General features: G+C 41.7%; 1 protein-coding gene across 5 annotated transcripts in view; it reads right to left on the bottom strand.

The window, feature by feature from the left end:
* Positions 1-4021, bottom strand: part of TMTC4 (transmembrane O-mannosyltransferase targeting cadherins 4) — a 90431-nt gene extending 86410 nt beyond the window's left edge. For 2 of the 5 annotated variants that reach the window (XM_037143359.2, XM_037143361.2), the window contains exons 1-2: positions 3866-4020; positions 399-614 (exon numbers count right to left, since the gene is read on the bottom strand). In XM_037143359.2, the coding sequence (XP_036999254.2) occupies positions 399-560 (162 nt within the window). In that variant the 5' untranslated portion in view covers positions 561-614; positions 3866-4020. Of the gene's footprint in view, positions 1-398; positions 615-2869; positions 3399-3444; positions 3788-3865 lie in introns of those variants that run through there. The other 3 variants (XM_037143360.2, XM_053671557.1, XM_053671552.1) reach the window with 3 other exon arrangements.
* Between the last annotated feature and the right edge of the window lie 20755 nt (positions 4022-24776).

Genomic DNA, 24776 nt, shown 5'->3' with positions numbered 1-24776 from the left:
TGAAACTTTCCATGGGCAACCAGACCCAGCCATGATTTTCTTTTTTTCTGGAACAGTTCTGGAGATCTGTCACAAAACCTAACTCAGTCTGCAATGTCCTGCAACACCCTTGCCTTGACATCTTAGAATAATGGTTTCTCTGATACATGTGTGGCTTGTAGCCTCACATCACACTGGGTATACAGGCAGGGGTTGGAGACCTGGCTGCTGGCCTTAAAAGGGGCCCTATGTCAAGGACACACTATCTAGAAGAGATGGGAAATCCAGAGTACAATTGGGGCCCATGCAAATGCTTAACCCAAGTTTAGTAGAAAATAATTCAATATAAATTTAGATTATCATTGAGATATAAGCAAGTGGTTAACATAAGTTTATCAGAAAGGAATTAAGATACAAACCTTATTGTTAACAATAGCTTCAGAGTCATCAAAGACAAAATCTCCATCATAGCTACGTGCAAAACATATGAGGGAAATAAATCCCACTACTAACTTAGCCCTGAAAGGAGGAAGAACAGAAGATGGAATGATGTGATCCAAACTGGCCTCCAAATCGGCCATTCTGAAAACTGCAGGCTGTCAGCTTCTGGCTCTAGCATTGTGCTGATTAGAAATCTGCAAGAAAAATAGCAATGGTATTCCTGTTAATGGTGAGATCGCACGGTATTTGTCTTTCATCGTGTGACAGTAACAAGAACCTAATAAAACGAACAAGCAAGCAAAGTATAGCCAAAGACATTGAAATTGAGAACAGTCTGACAGTGATCAGAAGGGGGAGGGGATATAGGGGGAAGAGGGTGAGGGGTTTACAGGAACAATTATAAAGGACACATGGACAACAAGGGAGGGTGGAAATGGGGGAGGAAGGTGGGAGGGATGGGGTGGTGGGGAGGAGTAGCGAGAAAAACAAAAAACTGTACTTGAAAAACAGTTAAAAAACTGTATTAAAAAAGAAAAAGAAAAAATAGCATGATATGACCATTTGTTACTGCATTGTTAGGAATGCTTCTGCAGTGGACATATTTACCTTGAGTGAATAAGAGTTACACAGTCATTTATGCTGTGATTTTAGAGGATATACTCTTTAAAAACAGTGGTTTTCTAACTCTAGTGGGCAGAAAAGTCACCTGGAACACATACAGATTATCCTGGGCCCAACTGCAGCCTACAAAACTGGAAACCATTGGGTTTCTGATGCTGGATCACCCTTGAGAAACACTGATTTAATGAACTCCTATATTTATCAACCCCATTACGGAAATCATTTTTTACAGTCCTGGAACCAGTTTACAAAGTTAAAAAAAAAGTTACCATCTTACTGCATCCAATCAAGAAAAATTAAAAAATATTCATCATTCAGTTTTAGCACATTATATGTGGAGGGGAAGGGGGAGGAGAATGAAACATGATTGCAATTTTGAGAACTCAGAACACTCAGGACAGATAGATGAAAATCCGAGAGAAGAGTTTGATAGAGATAATGAGGCAGGGCACATGTCTGATGGCCAAGTCAGTGGTTCATACACAGACAGCAGAGCGAGGGAGGAGAGAATGTTGTACTGACTCGTTTGGGACAGTATCTTATTCCAGAAAGGGCTGAGCTATATCTGGAAGAGGAGAGAAGTTATTCTAGGTAAGGATATAACCTTCAATATCTGTGAAAGAGACTAGTTACAAATATACATTTACTTTTAACTTTTTTTCAAACAGGCAAAATATTACAGCCAGAAATGTCCTTGTCTTAGCCTTGCCACTTAGCTCTGTGGCCTTGTGCATGTCACTAATTCTCTCAGAGTCCACTTCCTGCACTACTCTGCAAAGCATTCCTGTCTTGGAATTCACCCAAACAACTACTAAACTACTTCCCCAAATCACATATTATCTGTCCCCATTCCCACCATACCCTTAATAGGTACTTTCTTTGGATTTATCAGAACCATGTCTGTGTCAAACTACTTGGGTTTCAATACTGGGTAACTCTGGACACATTACTTAACCTCTCTGGGCCTGTTTCCTGACCTCTAAAGTGGCAATGATAACTGTGCTAACTTCACGTGATTGTAAAGAAAGTTAAACAGGACACCCACCTTAAGTGTTTAGAAACACTGGTTTTAATAAACACCCAGGGGTAGTTAACTTTATTATAAGTACCTTCTCCAAGGAGGGTGAAAGCACAAGCAGACTATTTTCTTTTGGAAAAAAAAAAAAAGAAATCCCCTTTAGCAGGTGGTGTATTGATACCAAGGCTCTTTCGTCTTTCTTATTAAGAGACCTGCCCCATTCCTTTCCTGCTGAGACAGAGGAGAATCCAGCTCACTTGATTGGGAAGGCAGTTTGAATGTACTTGTTTTAAGGTCTCCAAGGGAATACCCCCAGACTATGGAATCAATAAGGACTCAGCCAAATAGGCCCTTTGAGGTTACAGGCATCTTTTTGACAGGCTTTTGAGTAAACATGGGGATAGAGCCAACAGTCCACAGGACATATCATTCGATGGTAACAATGTCCTTTCCAGATTTCCAATCCAGAGAAGAAAGGCTTTGCTATTCTCACTGAGTTCTCCACCTGATGTAACTCATGCTCTCTGCAAGTGCTGGGGAAAATTCCAGCTACTACCTGCAGCCCCTGCCCTTTTTCTTTTCCAGTAAAAGGATAAACTATTGGTCAATTTTAAATCACAGCTGCAAACACAATACAGGTCACCACACAGGCCTCAACTACTGTTGTCTACATTTCAGCTAAAGAAATTAGTCCTACTACTTAAAATAAATAAACAAGGCTAAATAATTAGATACCATGACTTAACATGGAGGGAATCAAGTGTTCTTTGATTTAGAAAGTTAATGTGGAGGAAAACAAACATTTTATACCAGTTTTGAATGCACAATAGAGCTGTGAACATAATAGATGGTCTTGATGTAATCTGCCTTAGGCCCAAACATTTGAATATTATTTCAGAAAATGTCATGAGGTCCAAATAGCCCCACTAGAAGAATACTGAATCGGAATATAAATTGTGCTTCTTAAATTAATTGTGGAGCTTCATTTGTCATCTCAGATTGTCTTTAACAAAGACTAGTCATTTTGGTACTAAGGGAACAGCAGAGATATATGCAAAGCGCAATGTAGACCCTAACATCTGGGATGCTCTGCTGGGCAAGGGCCGGACTCCTGGGGAATGCACAGGACAGTTGGGTCAGTTTCAGAATGATCCCCTGACTCCTCTTCTCCTGCAGGGCCACCAGAGAACCTAGTCTGCTCAGTTCCTGCCGTCAGCATTTTCTCCACTCTGGCTGGCTCCCCTTTTCGTAGCAGATTCCCTCCCTTCTTTGTTGTGCCACCTGCTCAGCTTCCCCTAACTCCAAGCTTGTGCAAAGAAGAGGCGGCTGGGTGGCCCAGGGCTGGTGGAACGCGCTCTCTGCAGCTTGCAGTAGGTGTCACTCACTGCGCTGCCGGGGAGCCGTCTTTAATCCAGGGCTCCCATCCAAGCGGCCAGGAAGCACCCAGCCATCGTGGGCTCCACGGCCAGCTGGCGCCCAGCAGCGGGGCCCTGAGACCAGGTGACGCAGGTGCCCGGTACACCCTGGGCTGGCAGTAGAGCTTGTGCAGTTGTAACAGGCTGGGGGACCTTGACAACAGGCAAAGAGAGTGCAGGAGCTGATACCCAGGATGCGTCCCCCAAGACCCGGCCTCAATTGTGGTCCCGAAGCCAAATCCTCCAGCAGCGCGGCCTTGGGTCGGGAACGGCCCACCAAGCTTGGGGAGCAGTAGTAGCAGGGACACAGCGTCTACTCCGCCCCCAACTCTGCACGTCTGGAGGCGTGCTCGGCTCCACTCGACCCTGCGGGAGACTCCCCGCACGTTACCTGCCAGCAGCCCGCGTGGTGGCTGCATCTCCCTCCCAGGCACCAAAACTCTTGCCGACTCTCGTCGCCCTACCAGACCTGGGCAGGGGGAGGGGCCGCTTCCCCGCACCCCCCTCCAACGCCTGCCGCTGCTCCCCACTCGTGCCTCGGATCACATTCACACTCCGCCTTGGCCCACCCCCTCCTTTAGGCCTTTGGCTAATTCTGCCGTCATTTTCACGCTGCTGCGGTTACTTTTCAGCCCATTGGCTGACGCACAGCGACGTTGGCTCGCACAGCTCTGGGCGGAGAAGGAGGCGCAGGGACTGGCGGATTCTGCGGGAGAGGAGGGAGAGGAGTTTTGGGGTGGAGTCTGGGCGGAGCCAGGGCGGGAAGGGGAGGTTCCACCCTGGCAGGGTGAGGTGGGCTTCGGTGGCGGGTTCTAGAGGCCTGTCCTTTACCCCGTTGTCCGCTGTCGCGTTTCTTTTTTTTTTTTTTTTTTTTCTGCTTGCCTGCACTTTTCCCGCTGTACGAGGCCGCTGTGGGCGGAGGGACTGCAGTCCCCCTGCAGGAAAAGGAACTGGATCGCAACCAACAGAATTCCAGACATCCAGTCGGGGAGGCGTGACTTGAAATGCTTGCCTTGACTTTCTGCCTCTCGGAACAGAGCTGAACTTAGTTTTTCAATCCAAGGCCCTTCCGCTTTTGTTTTTGTTTTTGTTCTTATTTTTAGCAGATCCTCACCTAGGGCCTAGGATCTTCATTCTGCTGACCCACCAATCCTACTGTGGCGAGATCTGCCATCCATCTTCATTCACTAATAGTCACTTTTCCCCAAACTTCCACTCCCAACCAGATTGCCACTCTGTCCCCCATAACCCTTATTCTCAGATTACTTTGTCTCCTGCCTCAAGAAAAAGAAACAGTGTCCATTCTCCACCGCCAAATCTACCAACCTACTCCTTAAAGCACGGATTCCGATGACCTACCCCCAGTTTTTTCCAGTATCACAGTCCATTCTAACATCAGTCTCCACGTCTTGATTGAATCTTTAGTATCATCAGCATTCAATCAGTCCCAAACCTTACCGGCTATCATCCTGCCTCTCTGCTTAGATGAAATAGTTGAAAGAGCTGCCTGCCCCCATTACTCTAGTCTCCCAACTCCCATTCACTTCTTGGTTTCTACACTTGGCCAAAACTGCCTTCAGTAACACCCACATTCACTAAAGCCAACACTCTCCTTCCTCATTTTGAACTCTCAGTAAAATTAATTCTTCCTCCTTAACACACGTACTTCTTCTGGTGATAGTACTCTGCTCTCCTGCTTTCCCATCTTGTCTCACTTACTTCTTGGTAGCCTCCAAATGAGATATTTTAAAGGTCTCAGCCATTACTTTCACGCCACCACTTTTCCCTGCATGATTGAATCCATCGTCAACATTTTAAGTATTATACCCCCAATTTATCATTCTGATCCTTACTTCTCTGACTTCCAAACCTATTTATCTAGCTTCCCGTTCAGCTTCTCCACTTAGTTGTGTCACACAGCCACCTCAAATGGAACACATCCCAAAACGAATGCATGCTTTCACTTCCTTCCCCTCCTACCTGTGATAGTGATGGCTTTACCTTTGGCTTCTGACAAATCACCAACATTGTATTTGCTAAATGTCTATCAAATCTGTACACTTCTTTCCATCTTCAGCAGTACATATAATGCTGTGCTACTGTGTCTTCGTAACTCACATTCAGTGAGGTCCCATTGGTGAACTGCAATGGACCACTGTGGGATTATTTTCCCGCAGTCCCCAACCTTTTTTGGCACCAGATTGATTTCATGGAGGATGATTTTTCCACAGATGGGGTGGGGGGAATGGTTTGGGGACAATTCAAGTGCATAACAATCAAGTTCATCTCCTGCTGTGTGGCCCAGTTTCAGACAGGCCGGATGTTAAGGCTGTTGAGGATTCCTGATTTACACCATAAAAACTGACAAACATTACGAATCAGGGCTTGATGTGTTGTTTTGCTAATTGTCTCTAAACTTAGGAAAGTGATGGAGAAAAAATTAATAATGCATATTTAACTTAAAATGTGTTATGGTTTGTGCTGAAACTAAAAGATTTTAGTTTAATTTGTACAAGGGTGAGAAATAGTTTAGCTGATCACATAGATTGAATGACAAGTTTACTAAGAAGAGAGCAGATTTAGATGCAATTCTATTTGTGAAATCATGCTTAAATTACAAGCGTAGGTTGGATACGGATACAAGCCTTTAGCAAAAATCAGCACAAGCATTCCATGAAAATCCATCAACTATGTGGAATTTGTAACAAAAGATATTTTATCATTATTTGTAAGTTGTGCTACACATCCAGTATATCAGCAACTTAATATACATGTACATATGTGTACATATATAGTGTATGCATGCATGTGTGTGAGTGTGTGTATAAAATTTCTCCAGAAAACCAGTTCTTAAATATTTACTAGTACACTACTGATTGAAATAGAACTGGCTGTGCATGGGGAAAATAAATTATCTTTAGTTTTACTATTGTCTTTCAATTCTCTACAGACAATGCAGTCCTTATTTCCTAATCTCAGGATGATTCATTCTCGTTGTGGTCCCAGTTGGCATACCACTCTTCTCCATTGCTCTTAGATTAAAGGCCCAAATGCTGCTACTTGGTCTGGCCCCTTGCCTACTGCTCCTGAATCATTTCATTCTCCTTTGTTTCCTAACCTCAGCCACATTGACCTTTTATAGTCCTACAGTACACGGTGCTCCTTTCCTTCCTGAGCTGTTCACATACATCTGCATCATTCCCTCCTGCTGTCTTTTGCGACACCTTGCTAATTCTAATTCATCCTTCAGATCTCTGCTGCAATGTAAATTTCTAAGAAAAGTCTTCTCTGAATTACCTCTCCAAACACCCATACATCTCTCTTCATACACTCTCTTAGTATATGAGAGTATAGAATTGGAATCTCCCAACAGTACAGTGGTATTCTGTTCTGTAAACTACTGAGCAGGCCATGATCAAAATGGTACCATACTATGTGCTGAGCACAGGGTCAGGCTCTGTGGAAAATATAAGGGTAGAAGTGGTGCTGATTTCTGCCTTTCACAATCTTATGGTTTAATAAGTACAAGATGCAGAGAATATCTCTTTGCTGGTGGTCCATACACTCACCCCCACCCCTTGACTCCAGACCCTTGGACAGGAGATCTGGGGCCACCACACACACAGAAAGCATGCTTTTTGAGCACTTAGTATATGTCAAGCACTGTGCTAAACCCTTAGCATAGATTATTTTTAAAAATTCTCACAGAAACTCTTTGAAGTGAATATTGTTACCCTCATTCTACAGACTAGGAAAAAGAATCTCAGAGGTTCAGGGTCAAGTGCCAGTGTATTTCTTATGGAGCCAAGATTGGGTGTACAACTGAGGGATATAACTAGAGATTTAAGAAACTGATGTTTTGTTTTTTAAATTTCACCTACAGTGAAATCGCATAGTATTTGTCCTCTGTCTGACTTACTTCATTTAGCATAATACCTTAATAGGTCCATTCATGTTGTTACAAATGGCAAGATTTTATTATTTTTATGACTGAGTAATATTTCATTTTTATATGTACCATATCTTCTTCATCCATTTGTCTATCAATAGAAGCTTACATTGATTCCTTCCCAGCTATTTTAAATAATGCTGCAATCAACAAACCCATAGATACAGAGAACAGACTGATAGTTGCCAGCTGGGGGTTGGGTTGAAGAGATGGGTGAAAAAGGTGAAGGGATTAAGATGTACAAATTTTCAGTCATCAAAACAATCATGGGGATGTAAAGAACATGCATGCATGACCCTTGGACTTGGACAGCCATGTGGGGATTGCCTGAGGAAGAGGGGGGTGGACAGGGGCAAGTAAAGGGGGAAAGTGTAATAGAATAAACAATAAAGTATAATAAGAAATAAATGCAAATAAAATACAAAATAGGAAGTATAGTCAGTGATATTGTAATAACTATGTATGATGTCAGATGGGTACTAGAGTAAGTGGGGTGTTTACTTTGTAAGTTATGTAAATGTCTAATCACTATGTTGTACACCTGAAATTAATATAATATTATACATCTACTGTAACTGAAAAATAAAAAAAGAACCCTGAAATGGCTAACAAGGTTGATATTTTGGGCTGGAAAGAAATGGAACTGAGAACATGGCAAATATTGTCTTTTTCCTTCATACCTTCTCTCTTTCAGCAGCAGGTGTCAAAGTGTTTGGAGGGAGATGAGCTACTTGAGCACTTTTGGGGGTTGGCACATAATCTTTGAGGACAGGTGTTGTGGGTCCCTTGCCAGCTGCCACTCTTTAAAAGTATCTGATTGGTACAGCACCAGGGCTATTGCTGCTATCTAGTGCACACACTGCTCCTTGATGGAACTTTTTTTAAAGTATATTTTATTAAGTACATTTTATTGATTATGATATTATAGTTGTCCCAATTCCTTTCCCTTTGCCTCCGTCCACCTGGTACCCTTCTTTCTTCCAGCAATTGCCCCCCCCCCTTTAGTTCATGCCCATGGGTTGTGCATGTAAGTTCTTTGGCTTCTCCATTTTCTATGCTATTCTTACCTTCCTCCTGTGATAGAACTTCTAATTAGGGTGGCAAGCAAAAAGGAAACTCAGAGTCCCCTTGTAGTTACACTCTTCCCAGGGTCAAGAGGATCATATCAACAGGGTCCCCCCTATCAAGGAATACTGTGTACATCTGTGACAGCTGTGCCCTGCATAACTCTGGAGGGCTCTAATCACACAAATTGCAATGCACCCCATTTGTACACATTTTAAAGCCCCAAGGCTTCCTAGAAGCCAAAATATTTCAACCACCCCACCAAAATCTGATACTAAACCAAATGAAAGTAATTACTACCCCAAAGGCTCAAAATGGCTCTTCTTTTAACAACTTGACATCTGCTACTGAAATGGAATAAAGACATTCATTCTTACCCAATTCAGCCTGCTTGCTCTCCCACCAGGTAACATATACACAGTTAACAATACCTGCCACAGCTAGAGCACAGTACCACCAATGGGAGAGTTTTAAGACAAAGAGTAGATAGAGCCATCTGAGAAGGGAGTAGGGACAGTATTTGTGGGCAGGCACTCATATAATAAGCTTTGTAGCATGTTGTACCACACCCTACAGGTAATCATGTACTTTAATCATGGAATATCCACAGCTTGGAACTTCCTAGATGTTCAGATGTGTTTATAACACATCTGAATAACCACTAACTGATAACTAAGTAATAACTAATAACTACACATCTGATACCTACTAACTCATTTGCAACAATACCACATTTTCTTTACCTTGACCTTCCCATACTCTTCAGTAAAATATGATAAACACAACCCTCTTTTCCCAAAAATAAAGTTTCTGTAATTTATTTCAATGCCACTTGTGACAAAATGTATTTTCATAATACTTAAAACATGTGTGTAATCACTTTTATTTTAAAATCTTAAGCTTAAATATAAATGTCTACTTTGTAGATTCAAGTATAGCAATGCTCTTGTCTATATGAAATGGGATTTACTTACATGATGGGCTAATTATTTACTTACCACTTTATTCATCCAAAATTTTTTTTCTCAATGCCAGTTATCTCTTAGTTACTCTCCTAGATACTGACGTTTCAGAGCTCAATGGTTTATGCCAGTAGACATACAGGTGTAGAAGCAATTACAGTAAAGTTTAGTGAATGTTTCACAGAGGAATGTTTAGGGATTTCTGAGTGTGACCAAGGGCCAGGAGGCAGGGTTGGAGAAGGGAGGAAAATAGGAGTGTGCTAGAGCAGTGCTACTCAGAAGCATTGGGCCATGCCAATCCATGAAATGTGTGTTGCAATCTGCAATGAGACCATTGTGAATCATTAAAAACATTGTAGCAATTTGATAATGCCTGAGGAATTTATTAATAGCAGTTTGGGCTTGTATTTTTTGCTTTGGTTTAAATTATAAGTTTCTTGTCATTTACTTTTATTGTATTTTTAAAGAATATGATCTATGATGGACCAGAAATAAAAATGTAGGCGTTCACCATAGAGGGTTTAAGAAATTTTAGGGTAAGGAGTGGCTTCTAAATGAGCAGATACCTATGTTGGTTCTTGAAAGATTAATAGTTATTAATGAATCAGATAAATTCCAGGAGGATCCTAAGCAAATGAATTGGACTGAACAAAAATATAGAGATGTGAAATGTATAATACACTCATAGAACTAAAAATGTTTGGTTGGCTTGGTGTACAAGGCATGTATAAAGAATTGTAGACAGGCCAGTATCAATGAATAATGTAATGGTTATTAGTAGTATTTGCCAAATTTTTCTAGCTCTTTGCTTCCCAGACACATGGTAGGATTGCTCTTCTCTGTCCTCTTCGCAATTAGGTATAGCCCATGTGATTTATTTTGCCAAAAAAAGGTAGGCAGAAGAGATGTGTCACTTTTGGATGAAAGATGTAAAAGCCAGAGCTAACTTACCACATGTCATTCCTACAGCTATGATGATCATGCAAATATATGTCATGTAAAGTTTCCATTAGCTTAGGTCCCTGAGAAACCAAAATGAGCAGTTCTCTTCCAAATTATGATGACCTGTAACACAGAGAGTTATACATATTTTTGACTGTTAAGTCACTAATATTTTGGGATTGTTACTGTAGCATAATCTAGGTTATTCTGACTGATATAAGCAGGTAGAAGCCAAACAAGAAAAGCCTTCAGTGCCATTAAGGAGTAAAAGTAATGAAACACACCCTGGCTGGAGTGGCTCTGTGGACTGAATGCTGGTCTGTGAACTGAAAGGTCACTGGTTTGATTCCCAGTCAGGGCACATGCCTGGGTTGCAGACCAGGTCCCCAGTAGCATAGGTGTGAGAAGCAACCAGTTGATGTTTCTCTCCTTCCCTTTATCCCTTCTTCTCTTTTCTCTAAAAATAAATAAATAAAATCTTTCAAAAATGTAATGAAACACAGTGGAAAGATTAATAAACAGAAATGACATGTTTTATAGATAGACCACTTTGGCAGCAATGTAAAAAAAAAAAACTGATTGGAGTGGAGTAAGTCTACAGGCAAGGAAATACCTAAGCAGATAATTATGATAGTACATGGGAGAAACAATGCTTGTGAAATAAATATTAGGGGATAAAAAGGAGATTTGAGAAATATTTAGTAACTACAACCAATAATGCTTAGTAGTTGATTATGTGTAGAAAGTAGAGAATAAAGAGAAGTCTAGAATGATTTCCACATAGATTTTTAATTGACAGGGCCAATCACCATGGCAGCAAATACAGAATGAGGAGGCAGTCTGAGGTTGTGGACAAGTGGTCAGTTTGGCATGAACACAGTTGGATAATCAGGATTCACTGTGATGATCAGGGCTTACCTTCTTTCCCTAAATCACATGGGGTGGGACTGATGAATACCTGGAGAATCCTAGGTTCTGTTGAGAGGGGGATGGATATTGGATTAGATAGATAGCTATCAGTGTGTTTTACCTTATGGTACTTGGAAGGGGATAAAGTGTCAGAGGGGATTTTATTTGTTAACACATAAAAGATTTTAATTTGTTTGTATGTTGAGAAGTTAAGAACCAGAAGAGAGAAAGCGATTGAAGATGAAAGTGGAAAAAATATAAAATATGAATCATGGTGTCTGAAGAGCTAAGAAGAAAATGTAATCCAGAATACAGGTTAGAATAGATACTTTTTTCCCTCAAAAAAATTATATTAAAGAACAAAAACCTCCCATTGATGAATTGTTTAATTTTTTGGATACATCTTATATTTTCATTGGTTCACTCGAGTTCAACAAGTTAGCTATCTACTCTATCTTAAATTAGCTAACTATGTTTATTTTTTCCAAGTTTTCCTCTTTTCAGGAAATCCATGATCCTCTCTATTTTCAGGATTCCCAGATTTCTCAAGAGTTACTGAGAACTGTTGCAGGTCAATCAATATTTGCCAAATATAGATTTTTTTGTACAAATATAAAAAAGGCTTTGGAGAGAAATGCCAAATGGTATTATTTACTTAATCTTAAAACATTATATCTTACATAGTATTTCCATAAGTTTTCATTTAAATGTGCATTTTTAACACTAGGTATTTAGTGATAAGTTAAGCAAACAAGCTAATGGAGCCCATGTAGTTATTTTTTAATGTAAACTTTAAGTCCTGAAATAACTGGAGAAAACAGAGAAGGAAGTAAAGACATAGCATGTACTCTGTGCCAGTACTGTCTTAAGAACATTATGTATATTAGTTAATGTGGTCTACGCAACACCTTATAAGGTTGATCTATTATTATCCTCCAGTTATAGATATGGACACTGAGGCATGTAGAGGTTAAGTTAACAGCTGTATGTTGTAGCCCTGGGTGGGCTCATGATTTAACCACTTCTCTCTCTTGCCTCTACATGTCCTGGGAGATCAATCAAAAATAATAAAAATTCCTTTTCAAACCTGCATCTTTATTTCTGCAGCCTTTCTTCTCAGTCATCCTTTGTCCTACCCCCAGCATGGTGTTCTCTTCTCCTTATGCCGGTCGTCTCACTTTAAATATCTATTTAAAATAAATGTTATAATAATGCAATAATAATGGAAATATTCATCTTCACTGATAGCTTAGTATGTGTCAGGCATGTGATACATGCTGTTTTTCATAGATTATTTTATATGACCCTAACAAACCCTTGGAGTGTGCCATTATTACTGATTTTATAGATGAGGAAGCTGGACCTTAGAGATGTTAAGTACCTTGCTCAATCAAGGGGCAAAGCTGGAATTGGCACTGGGTGACATAATACCAGATCCTAATATTTTGAATCATTACCCAGGATTGCCATCCATTTATTTACTCCTTCTTCAAATTTTTGTTTTTCTCCTCCAAAATATAAGAATCTGCCTAATATACTCCCCTTTCCTTGGGTTGACAAATTCTTGCTATTTAGCTCAAATTTTATGGTCTTTTTGCAGACCAGAACCCTCCATGGTATATTTTTAGTATCAGGGTAATTTCTATAATTATTATTTTTTAAAGAATTACATTTATATTGTTATAACTCTTACGGAGTTTGAAGGACACTCTAGTACCTTGTGATTGAGAAATTTCATTTGTTTTTTTTGTTGTTGTTCATACTTTTTATACCTTTGCCTGGTTTTTTTATTCATATCTTCTTTCTTTTTCCCTTGACCTCCTGAATACTTCCCACTTACTTTTAGGATCTAGTTCAAGGAAACCTTCTTTGTGAAGTTAGCCTTTCTCAACCTCCCAGGTGGAATTAAGCATGCCCACCCCTGGGTCCTTAGTGGATCCCACAAGGCTGTGATAATGTTTTCAACTTATTAATTGCTCTTTCAGAGATTTATTTGTTTCTTTATAATTTGAATGATATCTGATTCCCTTTCTATGTCCTTGGGGCTTAACACAAAGTTAAAAAGAAGTATTGAATTTAATTTAACTTCCAAATTAACTAGTACTACCTATGAGGAATACTCTGGTGTGCACAGGGATCTAAGTATGTTTAGCCTTGGGTAGGAAAATACCAATGGGGGGTATGATCTTAAATGTCCCAACAGATGTTACATTCTGTGCTCCATTAAGCACAATTAAAATTAATAGGTGAGAGTTGGAAGGAGATTTTGCCTCAGTTTAAGAAATAACTTTCTAATAGTAAATATACAAAATGAAACATGTTACTTTAAAAAAATATGAGTCCCCCATCAAGTACAGTCTTCAAGCACAGGCTAAACAAGTCAATGACAAATGTACTGAGAAAGGAATTCTCTTCTGTACTCAGAGAGACGCTGAATAAGTTAATGTCACAAGGAAGTCTTGACCTTGATATTTATGGTGCTGTTAAAGAATAACTTCCAAAAGTTGAAAACATGACTCCCATACATGTATAGAATGAAATGTTAAAGATTTTATTCAACTAGCAAAGTGATGAAATTAGTTTAATAAAGTTAGAGGAATATAAGTTATCTCCACCAGAAAAAAACATTCTGATATGTTTGCTGAGTTTGAGATAAAATTAGTTAATGTCCTGTGCGTATGTTACATGTCCTTGGATCTGCTCTGACTGCTCATGACTGACTCTGAATGAGTGATATTCACAATGTCCTGTCCTCAACAGCCCTGCTCAGCTCCCATAGACTCCTGTGTATGGCTTCTTTTATGGAGTCAATCCACCTCATATTTGGTCTTCCTCTTTTTCTGCTGTCTTTTATTCTTCCCAGCTTTATTGCCTTTTCCAAAGAACCCTGCCTTCTTGAGGCAGAGTCCGGCAGCCCAAATGGAGAGGGGTTGCGACACAGGAAGCGGTGACGTGGAGCCTGAAGGTCACCCCAGGTGCGCAAGGCCCTGGGCACCCAGGCGGCAGCTGGCAGACCCCGGGTGCAGCTGGCAGACCCCGGGCGTGGGTGGCAATGGGCAGACCCAGCAGGCCAGCGATTGAGAAGCGGGGCATCATGTGCAGGGTGGCTGGCTGACCAGGCAGAGGTCCCACATTTGTGTGCAGATAACTGGGGAGCGAGACAGATCCGGCAACCCAGGGTCCTAGCACCGGAAAATAAAGACTCAAAACACTGATTGAAAACACTTGTTGGGTTGGAGGTGCAGGGAGAGACTCCCACCCTCACAGGAAATTTCGTTGGAGAAACCCACAGGGTCCTAGGATGCACACAAGACCACCCACTTGAGAATCAGCACCAGAAAGGCCTGGTTTGCTTGGGGGAAGTGGCGGGAGGGAACTGAGGTGCAACAGAGAGTGGAGCAAAGAGCCATTTTTTCCCCTCTCTGACCCCGCCCCCACATACAGCGTCACAACCCAGCCACTGGGTTGCCCCACCCTGGTGAACACATAAGGCTCTGCCCCTCATACGAAATAGGTTCGAACAGATCAAAACATTATGGCCCAAGCAGAAAAACAGCTCAAAGCCCTAAAGCCAATACTTCTAAGCAACAGAGATAGCCAACCTATCAGATGCACAGTTCAAAACACTTGTCATCAGGGTGCTCACAGAACTGTTTGATTTTAGTCACAAATCAGATGAACAAATGAAGGCTATGCTAAGTGAAATGAAGGGAAATGCACAGGGAACCAAATGCACAGGGAACCAATAGTGATGGGAAGGAAACTGGGACTCAAATCAATGGAGAGGACCAGAAGGAAGAAAGAAACATTCAACCAGAATAGAATGAAGAAACAAGAATTCAAAAAAATGAGGAGAGGCTTAGGAATCTCCAGGACAACTTTAAACATTCCAACATTCAAATTATAGGGGTGCCAGAAGGGGAAGAGGAAGAGCGACAAGGAAAATTTATTTGAGCAAATAATAAAGGAGAATTTCCCCAATCTGGCAAAGGAAATAGACTTTCAGGAAATCCAGGAAGCTCAGAGAGTCCCAAAGAAGGTGGACCCAAGAAGAAACACACCAAGACACATCATAATCATATTAGCCAAGATTAAAATGGAGAGAATTCTAGAAGCAGCAAGAGATAAGGGGACAGCCACCTACAAAGGACTTCCCATCAGATTGTCAGCTGATTTCTCAAAAGAGACCTTACAGGCAAGAAGGGGCTGGAAAGAAGTATTACAAGTCATGAAAGACAAGGACCTACATCCAAGATTGATCTATCCAGCAAAACTTTCATTTAGAATGGAAGGACAGATAAAGTGCTTCTCAGATAAGGTCAAGTTCAAGGAGTTCATCATCACCAAGCCCTTATTATATGAAATGTTAAAGGGATTTATCTAAGAAAAATAAGATAAAAAACATTTATAGTAAAATGACAGCAAACTCACAATTATGAACAACCACACCTAAAATAAAAAACAAACTAAGGAAACAACTAGAACAGGAACAGAAATACAGAAATAAAGATCACATGGAGGGATAGCAACAGGGGAGTGGGAGGAGGAGAGGGGGAGAAAGGTACAGAGAATAAGTAGCATAGATGGCAGGCAGAAAATAGACAAGGGGAGGGCAAGAATAGTATGGGAAATGTAAAAGCTAAAGAACTTAAGACACATGAACGTGAACTAAAGGGGGGGAATATGGGAGGGAGAGGGTGTGCAGGGTGGAGGGGAATGAAGGGGAGAAATTGAACAACTGTAAAAACATAATCAATAATATAAATATATATATATATATATATTTTTTTTAAAAGAACCTTGCCTTCTCATGATGGACCTCAAGTAGGGCAGCTTCAGGTTTGTCACTTCTACCTCCAGTGATGGTTTAGGCTTAATTTGCTCTAAGACCTACTTGTTCATCTTTCTTGTGGTCAAAGGTATTCACACCATGTAGGAAGTTAATGTCCTATGCAGCAATAAAATTGTAGCCTTTAGAACTATTCTTTTTGCCATACAGAAAATTGTCTCATCTCCACTGGACAAGACTTATAAGTTAACATGTAACTTTATAGACACAGAGCTCTTACCCAATACTAAGTAGAAAATGCAAATACCAGTCCTCTAAAAAAAGTTAATGCTTGATGAGCCTGTTAAATAATGCCCCAGTATATTAACTTCCTGGAGCTGTTATACCAAATTACTACAAACTGGGTGGTTCAAAACAGCAAAAATTTATTCTCTCATTGTTATGGAGGCTAGAAGTCTGAAATAAAAGTGTCACAGTTATTGGTTCTTTCTGAAGGATGTGAGAGGATCTGTTCTGTGCTTTTCCCCAGCTTCCGGTGGTGGCTGGCAATCTTTGGTGTTAATTGGCTTGTAGGTACATCATGCCAATCTCTGCCTCTGTGTTCACATGGTATTTCTTTCCTGTGTGTCTCTGTTTCTCTGTCACTTCTCAAATATAAGGATACCACTCAGATTGGATTTAGGACCCACTTTACTTCAGTATGACCTCCTCTTAACTCACGACATTTGCAAAAGTCCTATTTCCAATCAAAGTCACATTTCGAGGTTCTGGGAAGGGCAAAAATTTGCAGGCGGAGGGCCCTAGTCAACCTAGTAAGATAGTAAAAGGACAGATACCTACTTACCTGCTTGTTTTGGCTTTATTTTCAAGTTTTAAAGACTTTTTGTTAACAACGGCAGACACATACCTTCTCCATTTCTCAACTGATGCCTCGTATTTTAACACCAATCATCCAGCTGAGGCCAGCTCTGTATATATTGATATAATTAATACAAAGGAAGACTCTTAAGTAAGTCTAATAAAAGAGTAAAGTGTAGATCACATAGGAATGCTTGACTGTAATGTTAGAAAACAAAAGCCTTGATTTTCAGAGTAGGTCTTAGTTTCTATTTTGTGAGAAATTATTTTCCTGACTTGTTTTGGTGCCTAACATGGCCCTGGAATTATTAAGGGTGACTCAAGGGGCTAGGTCTGGGCACACATTGCCTTGGCACACAGGACAAAAGACAGAATTTTAAGTTATAGAGGCAGCTTCAACTGCCCTTCTTTTTTGTTTAAATGAAAGCTTTTTAATAGGATATCCAATTAGGCAGAACTTGGGATTTTATAACAGAGATGCTGTTAGCACTTCTCTAGTTCAGCTTCTGTAGCAAGTTTCTTTAGAGTAGATTTTTTGGAGGTGGGGTGGGGAAGGGAGTCACTTCAATTGTCCTCTCCAGTGATGAAAAGATTAGATGAGTAGGAATTTGTTACCCTGTGGTAAGATTCCATGGTAATTTAACAGGCACTATTTGGGATAGGCTTTTCTACAAATCTCTGGTTGGCAGAGATCATCCCTGAGTCAGGAGGTGAGTAGATTTGGGTGGAACTGAGTGGGACTGAGTTTCACTTTTTACCCTTTCACTACTGAGATTCCATATTTTTGAGGGTTTTCTGGTAAGTCAAGATGGCCTGGTCCTGCTAAAGTCAGTTGATGGGAAAGGTGAACTAGGCCTCAAATGTATGTATGTATGTATGTATGTATGTATCATCATCTATCTGGGCTAGTGAGTTAGGCTCAGCACAAGCTTAAATATTTATAGCTTCCTAAATCTAACTGGTTTGCCAGAATGTCATGCTGAAAAAAAATGGCTGAGCGGTGACTGAACTAAAGGTGCTATAACCTTAAGGTCCCAATGTAGGGCACCTACTGTACCTGAAACCAAGAAGCCATAACCACCAATGGGGCATCAATCAGGCATGGTGGTAGCCCCAGAGAAATGATGCTGGGCTTGATCTGCAAAACTCAATTTATTCTGCTTGGTCTTTTGGGGCTGAGCAGTTATACTTTAAATTCTTGGCAGTTATAAGGAAGCTTTCCAGAAGGAGATAAATGAAATATATGACAAATGGGACAGATAAAAGCTCAAGCAAGAAAGTAGAAAAATAAAAGTAATAACTGTATCAGCTTCCTTTCAAGTTGATAAAATGGCTGAATCAATTACAAGGCATTTAGTGACATTTTTGCCTGATTTTCTTCTTACTAGAAGTCATTTTCAGGTAAATTGTTACAGAACAGACCTGGGGTGGTGTTACCATATTACCTAATGGACCCCTCCTTGTGCTCCAGGGGTCCCCTGTAATAGGTTCACCTTGCCCACCACCAGGGAAAGACATCTTTCAATGCCAGAAATTGGTAAAAAGGAAAGGAATTACTTATTTAAACAGCTATATGGTCATACAGTTAGAGTGATGACTTAATATCTTCATTAAAATACTAAAGTCCTTTAGATTACCCACAAACACACACAGGCCTTCCTTCTCCCTCTTCCCAATCCAGAGTACCATACCTCAGGAAAATAAGTAGAAGTCCGTGGCTCAGGTAGCCCCTCAATTCCCAGCACCATCAGCTGTGTTGCTGCTGTGATCTCCAGTTAATCCAAAACCATGTGGCACCTTCTCATGGCCCACCAGCAAGAGTCCTTTCACCCCTTACCTTCTCAGTAAGGTCTCTCCTGCTTCATAAGCCACGTGGGAAAAGTGAGCACCCCAAAGCCACGTGGTCCTAAACATCCAGCATGGCTGCTGCATTGTTTGAATTTAAATCCCAGCACCAATCTTCCTCTGCAGCCCCATTTCCAACTCTTCCCACAATCAGTTACACATGCCAGCATTTCTGTATTTTTCCAGTATTTCTTGGCTGCCATAGTAAGTCTGGGCAGGTGTGGCCCCATGACTTGGAGCCAATCATCTCCAAGCTCTCACACAGGCTCTGTAACCAGGGGGAGTTGCCTCCTAGTTACATCCTGGGTGGAAGTCACTCCCAAAGCCCTGGCTCAAAGCTGGGTCACAGCTATTTAACATATCTATGAAACCAGTTAAAACTTATAGATATGTTCAATGACCATTCCTGAGGTTATTTACAAAACTGTTGCTATGCGAAACAACTCTCAATGGCCCTGCTCGATGTGTCCCATCCCCCAATTCAGACCTGCGGGGGTTGAGGACATCCCATATTTTTAAAATATTTCCTGGAAACCCTGAGTTCTGGACCCCATTACAAATCCCTATCTGCCCCACCCCTGCTGCACCCTGTTACAAAATGAATCTTTCCTTTTTCTCTTCTTTATATAAAAACTCTGGCTTTTTGCCTAGAATTGTGTAATTCTTATTTTTGCAAAATATTTCAGATAGAATAATCTCATTTAAACCATGATGACACACATTCTGTTTATTTTCTCTTGGCATTTATCAAAGTGCAGTCTGTGTTATTCCTCATGGTATTTGTTTAATAAAGTGCAGAGATGCTATCATCATTCCCAAGTAATTGATACAAAAGGTCTAGATATAAACTTCAGCTCCTGCAAATGCTGTTCGTTGAGATCTGGGAAATTGAGAACATAGCCTGACCACAGCAAAACAGGCTGATTGTAATCTGTTTAGTTTTGAATTTTTAAACCCCACCCTGTTCCCACGTGCAGTCTCTGTCAGCAAATAGCTAACTGCCACGTCTGCTTCTGTTCAATGCTTGCTTGCTTGTCCCTATATAAGGACTTAGCTGTAAGCGCTCAGTGCGACTCTTGTCTGCAGCTCTCTGGGCACCGTGTCTCAGGACACTCCGAGAGATCGCCCCTGCGCAGGTTAAGCTTGGCCAATAAAATAAGATCAAAACCCTGAAAGGTCTTCGAAAGTTATTCTCGCATCTGGTGGATATAACACTGTTATTATTGGTTTTTTTTTAACTTTTCAAAATTAGCCTTATAGTTTAAAATGCTACTTACTATATATTTAAAATGTAGCTTATTATAAAGCAGAAAAATAAAGAGAGAAAATGTTACCGAACAAGAGGTCCAAGGGAGGGGTAATACAATATTCGGCCCACCTAGGGATGCTGAAAACTGCTATACAACAGGGGCCCCTCCCAAAAACAAAATACTAATATCTACTGGGCTCCTCTGTCCGCTGCCAACGGGAAAGACATATCTCAATGCCAGAGATTTGTGAAAAGGAAACGAAATGTTTATTTAATGCTATTCAGGCCTAACACCTCCACTAAAATATCAAAGTCCTTCAGAGTATACACCTACACTCACACAGCGCTCCCTTCTCCCACTGTCCCAACTCCAGGTACCATAAATCAGGAAAAGAGCACATGTCCCTTTTTCAGGCCACTGGTGCCATCAGCTGTGTCGCCGTGCAGGATCTCGAGTTAATCCAAAGTACTGTGGTACCCTCTCATGGTCCACTGGCAAGAGTCCTTTGTACCCAGTTCCAGTCAAAGTCTCTCCTGCTTTTCCAGGCCACGTGGCCAAAGGGGCATCCCAAAGCTGCATGGGCCTCTTCTACCAAAGCTGCAGGGGTTCACGCTCCACCAAAAGCGCGTTGTCTTTCTTCTTCACCTGGCTGCAGGGATCTCCATTCTGGCAAAGCTGCGTGATTTTCCCTTTCACCTGGGCAGTTATCCTCTCATGTCCTGGAGCCAGTCTTTTCCAAGCTCCCACACACCGGCACTTCTCACTCAGGAGTGCAGCCCCTCATTACGTCCTGAGTCCAAGCCACTCCCTTCTCCCTGGCTCCAAACTTGGCCACAGCTATTTAACATATCTATGAAACCAGTTAAAGGTTATAGATGTGTTAAATGACCATGCCAGAGGTTAGCTGCAAAACTGTTGCTATGCAAAATAGCTCTCAATGGCCCTGCTCTATTGGTCCCTTCCCCCTGGGGCAGGGGGGGTGAGGACATCTTATATGTCTCTCCAATATTCTTATACACTTTGAATTCTGGACACCACTCCAAATCTTTTTTTGGGCCCCCCCCATGGCTGCACCCTGTATCAAAAACACTAAAAATTCTACCTCACAATGAAGACCGCACTGATGCATACAGACACATGTTAAGTGTATACATACAGTTTTGTACTGTTAAAAAGAAAAAAAAACAGACCAAAAATGAAGTCAGTTATGGTAAGCCCCACCATAATTTGTTATCTAACCTACTTTCAGTTTCAGTCTCTCCCAGGGAATAGAATTTTAAATCAATCATTCTGGAATTTCCTGCTCAATACTAATGAGGTGATCTGCCTTATAAAATTCCCTGCCTTCCCATAGAGGAAAGTGAATTTGCCTGAAACATCTACTTTTTTAACTTACTTGTCCCACACTTTCTCTGCCTATTAAAACTTTGTATTTTGAACAGCTCCTCAGAGCTCCCTTCTATTTGCTAGATGAGATGCTGTCCAATTCATGAATCATTTAATAAAGCCAATTATATCTTTAAATATACTTCGTCTGATTTTTGTTTTTTAACAATATAAATATATATTATATATGTTCTGCAAAGGTGTCATGGACACCTTTCTATCTCCCTAAATCAATGTAACAGGGCGCAGCCGGCGGGGGGAGGGCAAAAAAAGAATTTGGGATGGGGTCCAGAGCTCAGGGTGTCCAGAAAATATTAAGATGTCCTTGCCCCCCTCCCAGGTGTCAGTTGGTGGAAGGGACAAATGGAGCAGGGCCATTGAGAGTTGTTTTGCATAGCAACAGTTTTGCAGCTAACCTCTGGAATGGTCACTTAACATACCTATAACCTTTAACTGGTTTCATAGATATGTTGAATAGCTGTGGCCAACTTTTCAGCCAGGGAGAAGGGAGTGGCTTCTACCCAGGATGTAACTGGGGGCAGGTCCCCTGAGTTACAGCGCCTGTGTGAGAGCTTGGAATTGATTGGCTCCATGCCATGGGGCCACACCTGCCTGGACTCATAATGGCAGCCCAGTAAACTTGTAATAATACAGAGATACTGGCAGGTGTAATTGATTGTAGGAGGAGTTGGAAATGGGGCTGCAAAGGAGGACTGGCACAGGGATTTAAACGCAGACATGGCAGCCATTGGGGGGAGAGTCACACGGTTTCAGCAGAGTAAGGATCCCCTCTTGGCGAGGTGAAAGAGAGAGCTCCTCATTTTTGGAAGAGTGCAGACCCCTGCAACCACGTGGGAGAGCCATGTGGTTTTAGCAGAGTAAGGATCCCCCTGCAGCCAGGTGAAGAGAAAGACACGCACTTTTGGCAGAGTTTGGACCCCTACAGCTTTGGTAGAAGAGGCCCACGCGGCTTTGGGATGCTCCCTTTGGCCACGTGGCCTGGGAAGCAGGAAAGACTTTGACTGGAAGAAAGGTGAAAGAACTCTTTTTCAGTGGATCGTGAGAAGGTGCCACATGACTTTGTATTAATTGGAGATCCTGCCTGGACAGCAACACAGCTGATGGTGCCAGTGGCCTGGAAGCAGGGATGTAAGCTTCTTTTCCTCAGATATGGTATCCCAAATTAGGGCAGAGGAGAAGGAAGCACTGTGGGCATCTGTGGTTATCCTAAAGTACTTTGATATTTTTATGGGGACTTTGGGTCACTGCTTTAAGTCTGTACAGCTTTAAATAAACCTTTCCTTTCCTTTTCACAAATCTCTGGCATTGAGAGATGTCTTTCCTCTGGCGGCGGACAGAGGAGCCCAGTAGGTATTAGTATACCATCCTTGGGAGGGGCCCCTGTTATTCTGTAGCAGTATTTGGCATCCCTGGGTGGGCCAAATACAACCCCCCCTTGGACCTCTTGTTTGGTAACATCAAGATCTAGAAATTGCTATGATCATTGGAGATTATTACATTGTCTGTACCACAATTTAGGGTCATTAGGTTGCTTCTAATTTTTCATCACTATAAACAATGCTGAACATCTTTGTGCCTACATTTTTACATTTTTGTAATTATCATCTTAAGGTAAATGTCTTGAAGTGAAATTGAAGCAATATGCAAACATTTTGCAAAAATATTTCTAGAAAGGTTTATAGCCATTCATGTTACAACAGTTTGCAAAAGCACATTTTTCCATACCTTGCCCAAATAGGTTTTGTCAGTATGCAACAGTGTTCAGGCCCAATTGTGGAAGGCAGGGTCAGGGAGAAAATCCTAGGTGGAATTGAAGATTAAAAGCATCTTGACCTCCCTTTGAAGGGAGAAACCACCTGAGCAGTGAGATTGCCTGAGGCAGAAAAGCAGAGGGAGCTTATACAGAGCCTGAATGGTTCAAGACTTTGCCCTTTTGCTAAATGTGACAGCCAGAAGTGGGACAAAGGTGAATACGGCTAACACTGGCCCTCATTGATCGGAAAGCTGGATACTCCCACTGGCTTCTACAGTGCATGAGATTTTGGGAGAGGACTTTTAAACAAAAGGTAGACAGAAGCTCACTCTCTTGGTCTCTTGGCTTCTTGGCTGCTTGGACTTTTGGCTTCTGGGGCTCTTGCTTTGTCCTGCACAGGTAGGAGCTGCAGATGCCGAGACTGCTCAGGGCTTTGGCCTTGCACAATTAGAAGCACCCTCCAGGAGGCAGTTGGGACTTAGAAGCCTGGGTGGGATGCGTGCCTTGTTGGGCTCTAGCCTTTGGAACACTACAACCCAGTGTGGCACAGCACACAGGTCCTAGACTGCTTCTACTCTGTCACTCTGAGAACAGTATGTGGAAACATGAGCTGGGAGGTTCTTTATGGATGGAGCTACACCTGCATGACCAACTGCTGTGATCTGGCAGCAAAACCCAGACCCTGTGAGTGAGAGAGAGAGCTGCTGCCAGGTGATGGAAACTCTGGTACCAGAGAGAAAGAGCCATAGACAGAGGCCTGTTCAAGTAACAAACAACCTTGGGTTACAGATAAGCAATAATGGGGAACTGTTGGGGTAGATTATTTGGACTTCAATCTTCCTGGGAATGGCTGGTTTTCTATGCTTTGTGGAGAAGTTGACTTGGCTGGCTCAGAGCAGGAATGTTCCCAGCCCCCTTAGATGGAGAACCCTGTTAATGAAAATCTATTTTCTTCTCCACGAATCTTTGTGTTATGAGTATTCATGGCAACAAGCAACCAAATCACATGCTGCTCTGTTACAAGTATATTTAATCTTTGCCAATCTTCTAGGAAGAAAAAGTTTAATTTTGTCTTATAAATATTACAAAGAAAATATTTAAAAAATTAAAATTTGTGTTTCCTGTACCACCCCAGTGTTCAGTTGTATTCCCTAAAATCCCCTATTTTAAATATTGCTAGTTTTATTATCCATAATTGTTAAGTAGCTGTGGCCACGCTTTGAGCCAGGGAGAAGAAAGTGACTTCCACTCAAGATGTAACTGGGAGGCAACTCCCCAACCCCCATTACAGTGCCTGCATGAAATCTTGGAGACAATTGGCTCCACCCCAGGGGGCTACACCTGCCCAGACTCACTATGGCAACCCAGTAAAGCTGGGAGGATTTGGGAGGCCTGGCGGGTGTAGCCAATTATGGGAGAAGTTGGAAATGGGACTGCAGAGGAAGATTGGTCGAGGGATTTAAACGCAGACATGGTGGCCATTCGGGAGAGAACCACGCGTTTTTGGCCAGAATGGGGACTCTCACAGCCATGTGACAGAATCGCCAGGTAGCTTTAGCAGAGAGAACCACGT

Source organism: Artibeus jamaicensis, unplaced genomic scaffold (assembly GCF_021234435.1).
Source record: "Artibeus jamaicensis isolate MK-2021 breed Jamaican fruit bat unplaced genomic scaffold, CSHL_Jam_final contig_1819, whole genome shotgun sequence".
NCBI classification, from domain to species: domain Eukaryota; kingdom Metazoa; phylum Chordata; class Mammalia; order Chiroptera; family Phyllostomidae; genus Artibeus; species Artibeus jamaicensis.
The sequence above is the reverse complement of the archived record's forward strand: the minus strand, read 5'-3'. Positions and strand labels throughout refer to the sequence as shown.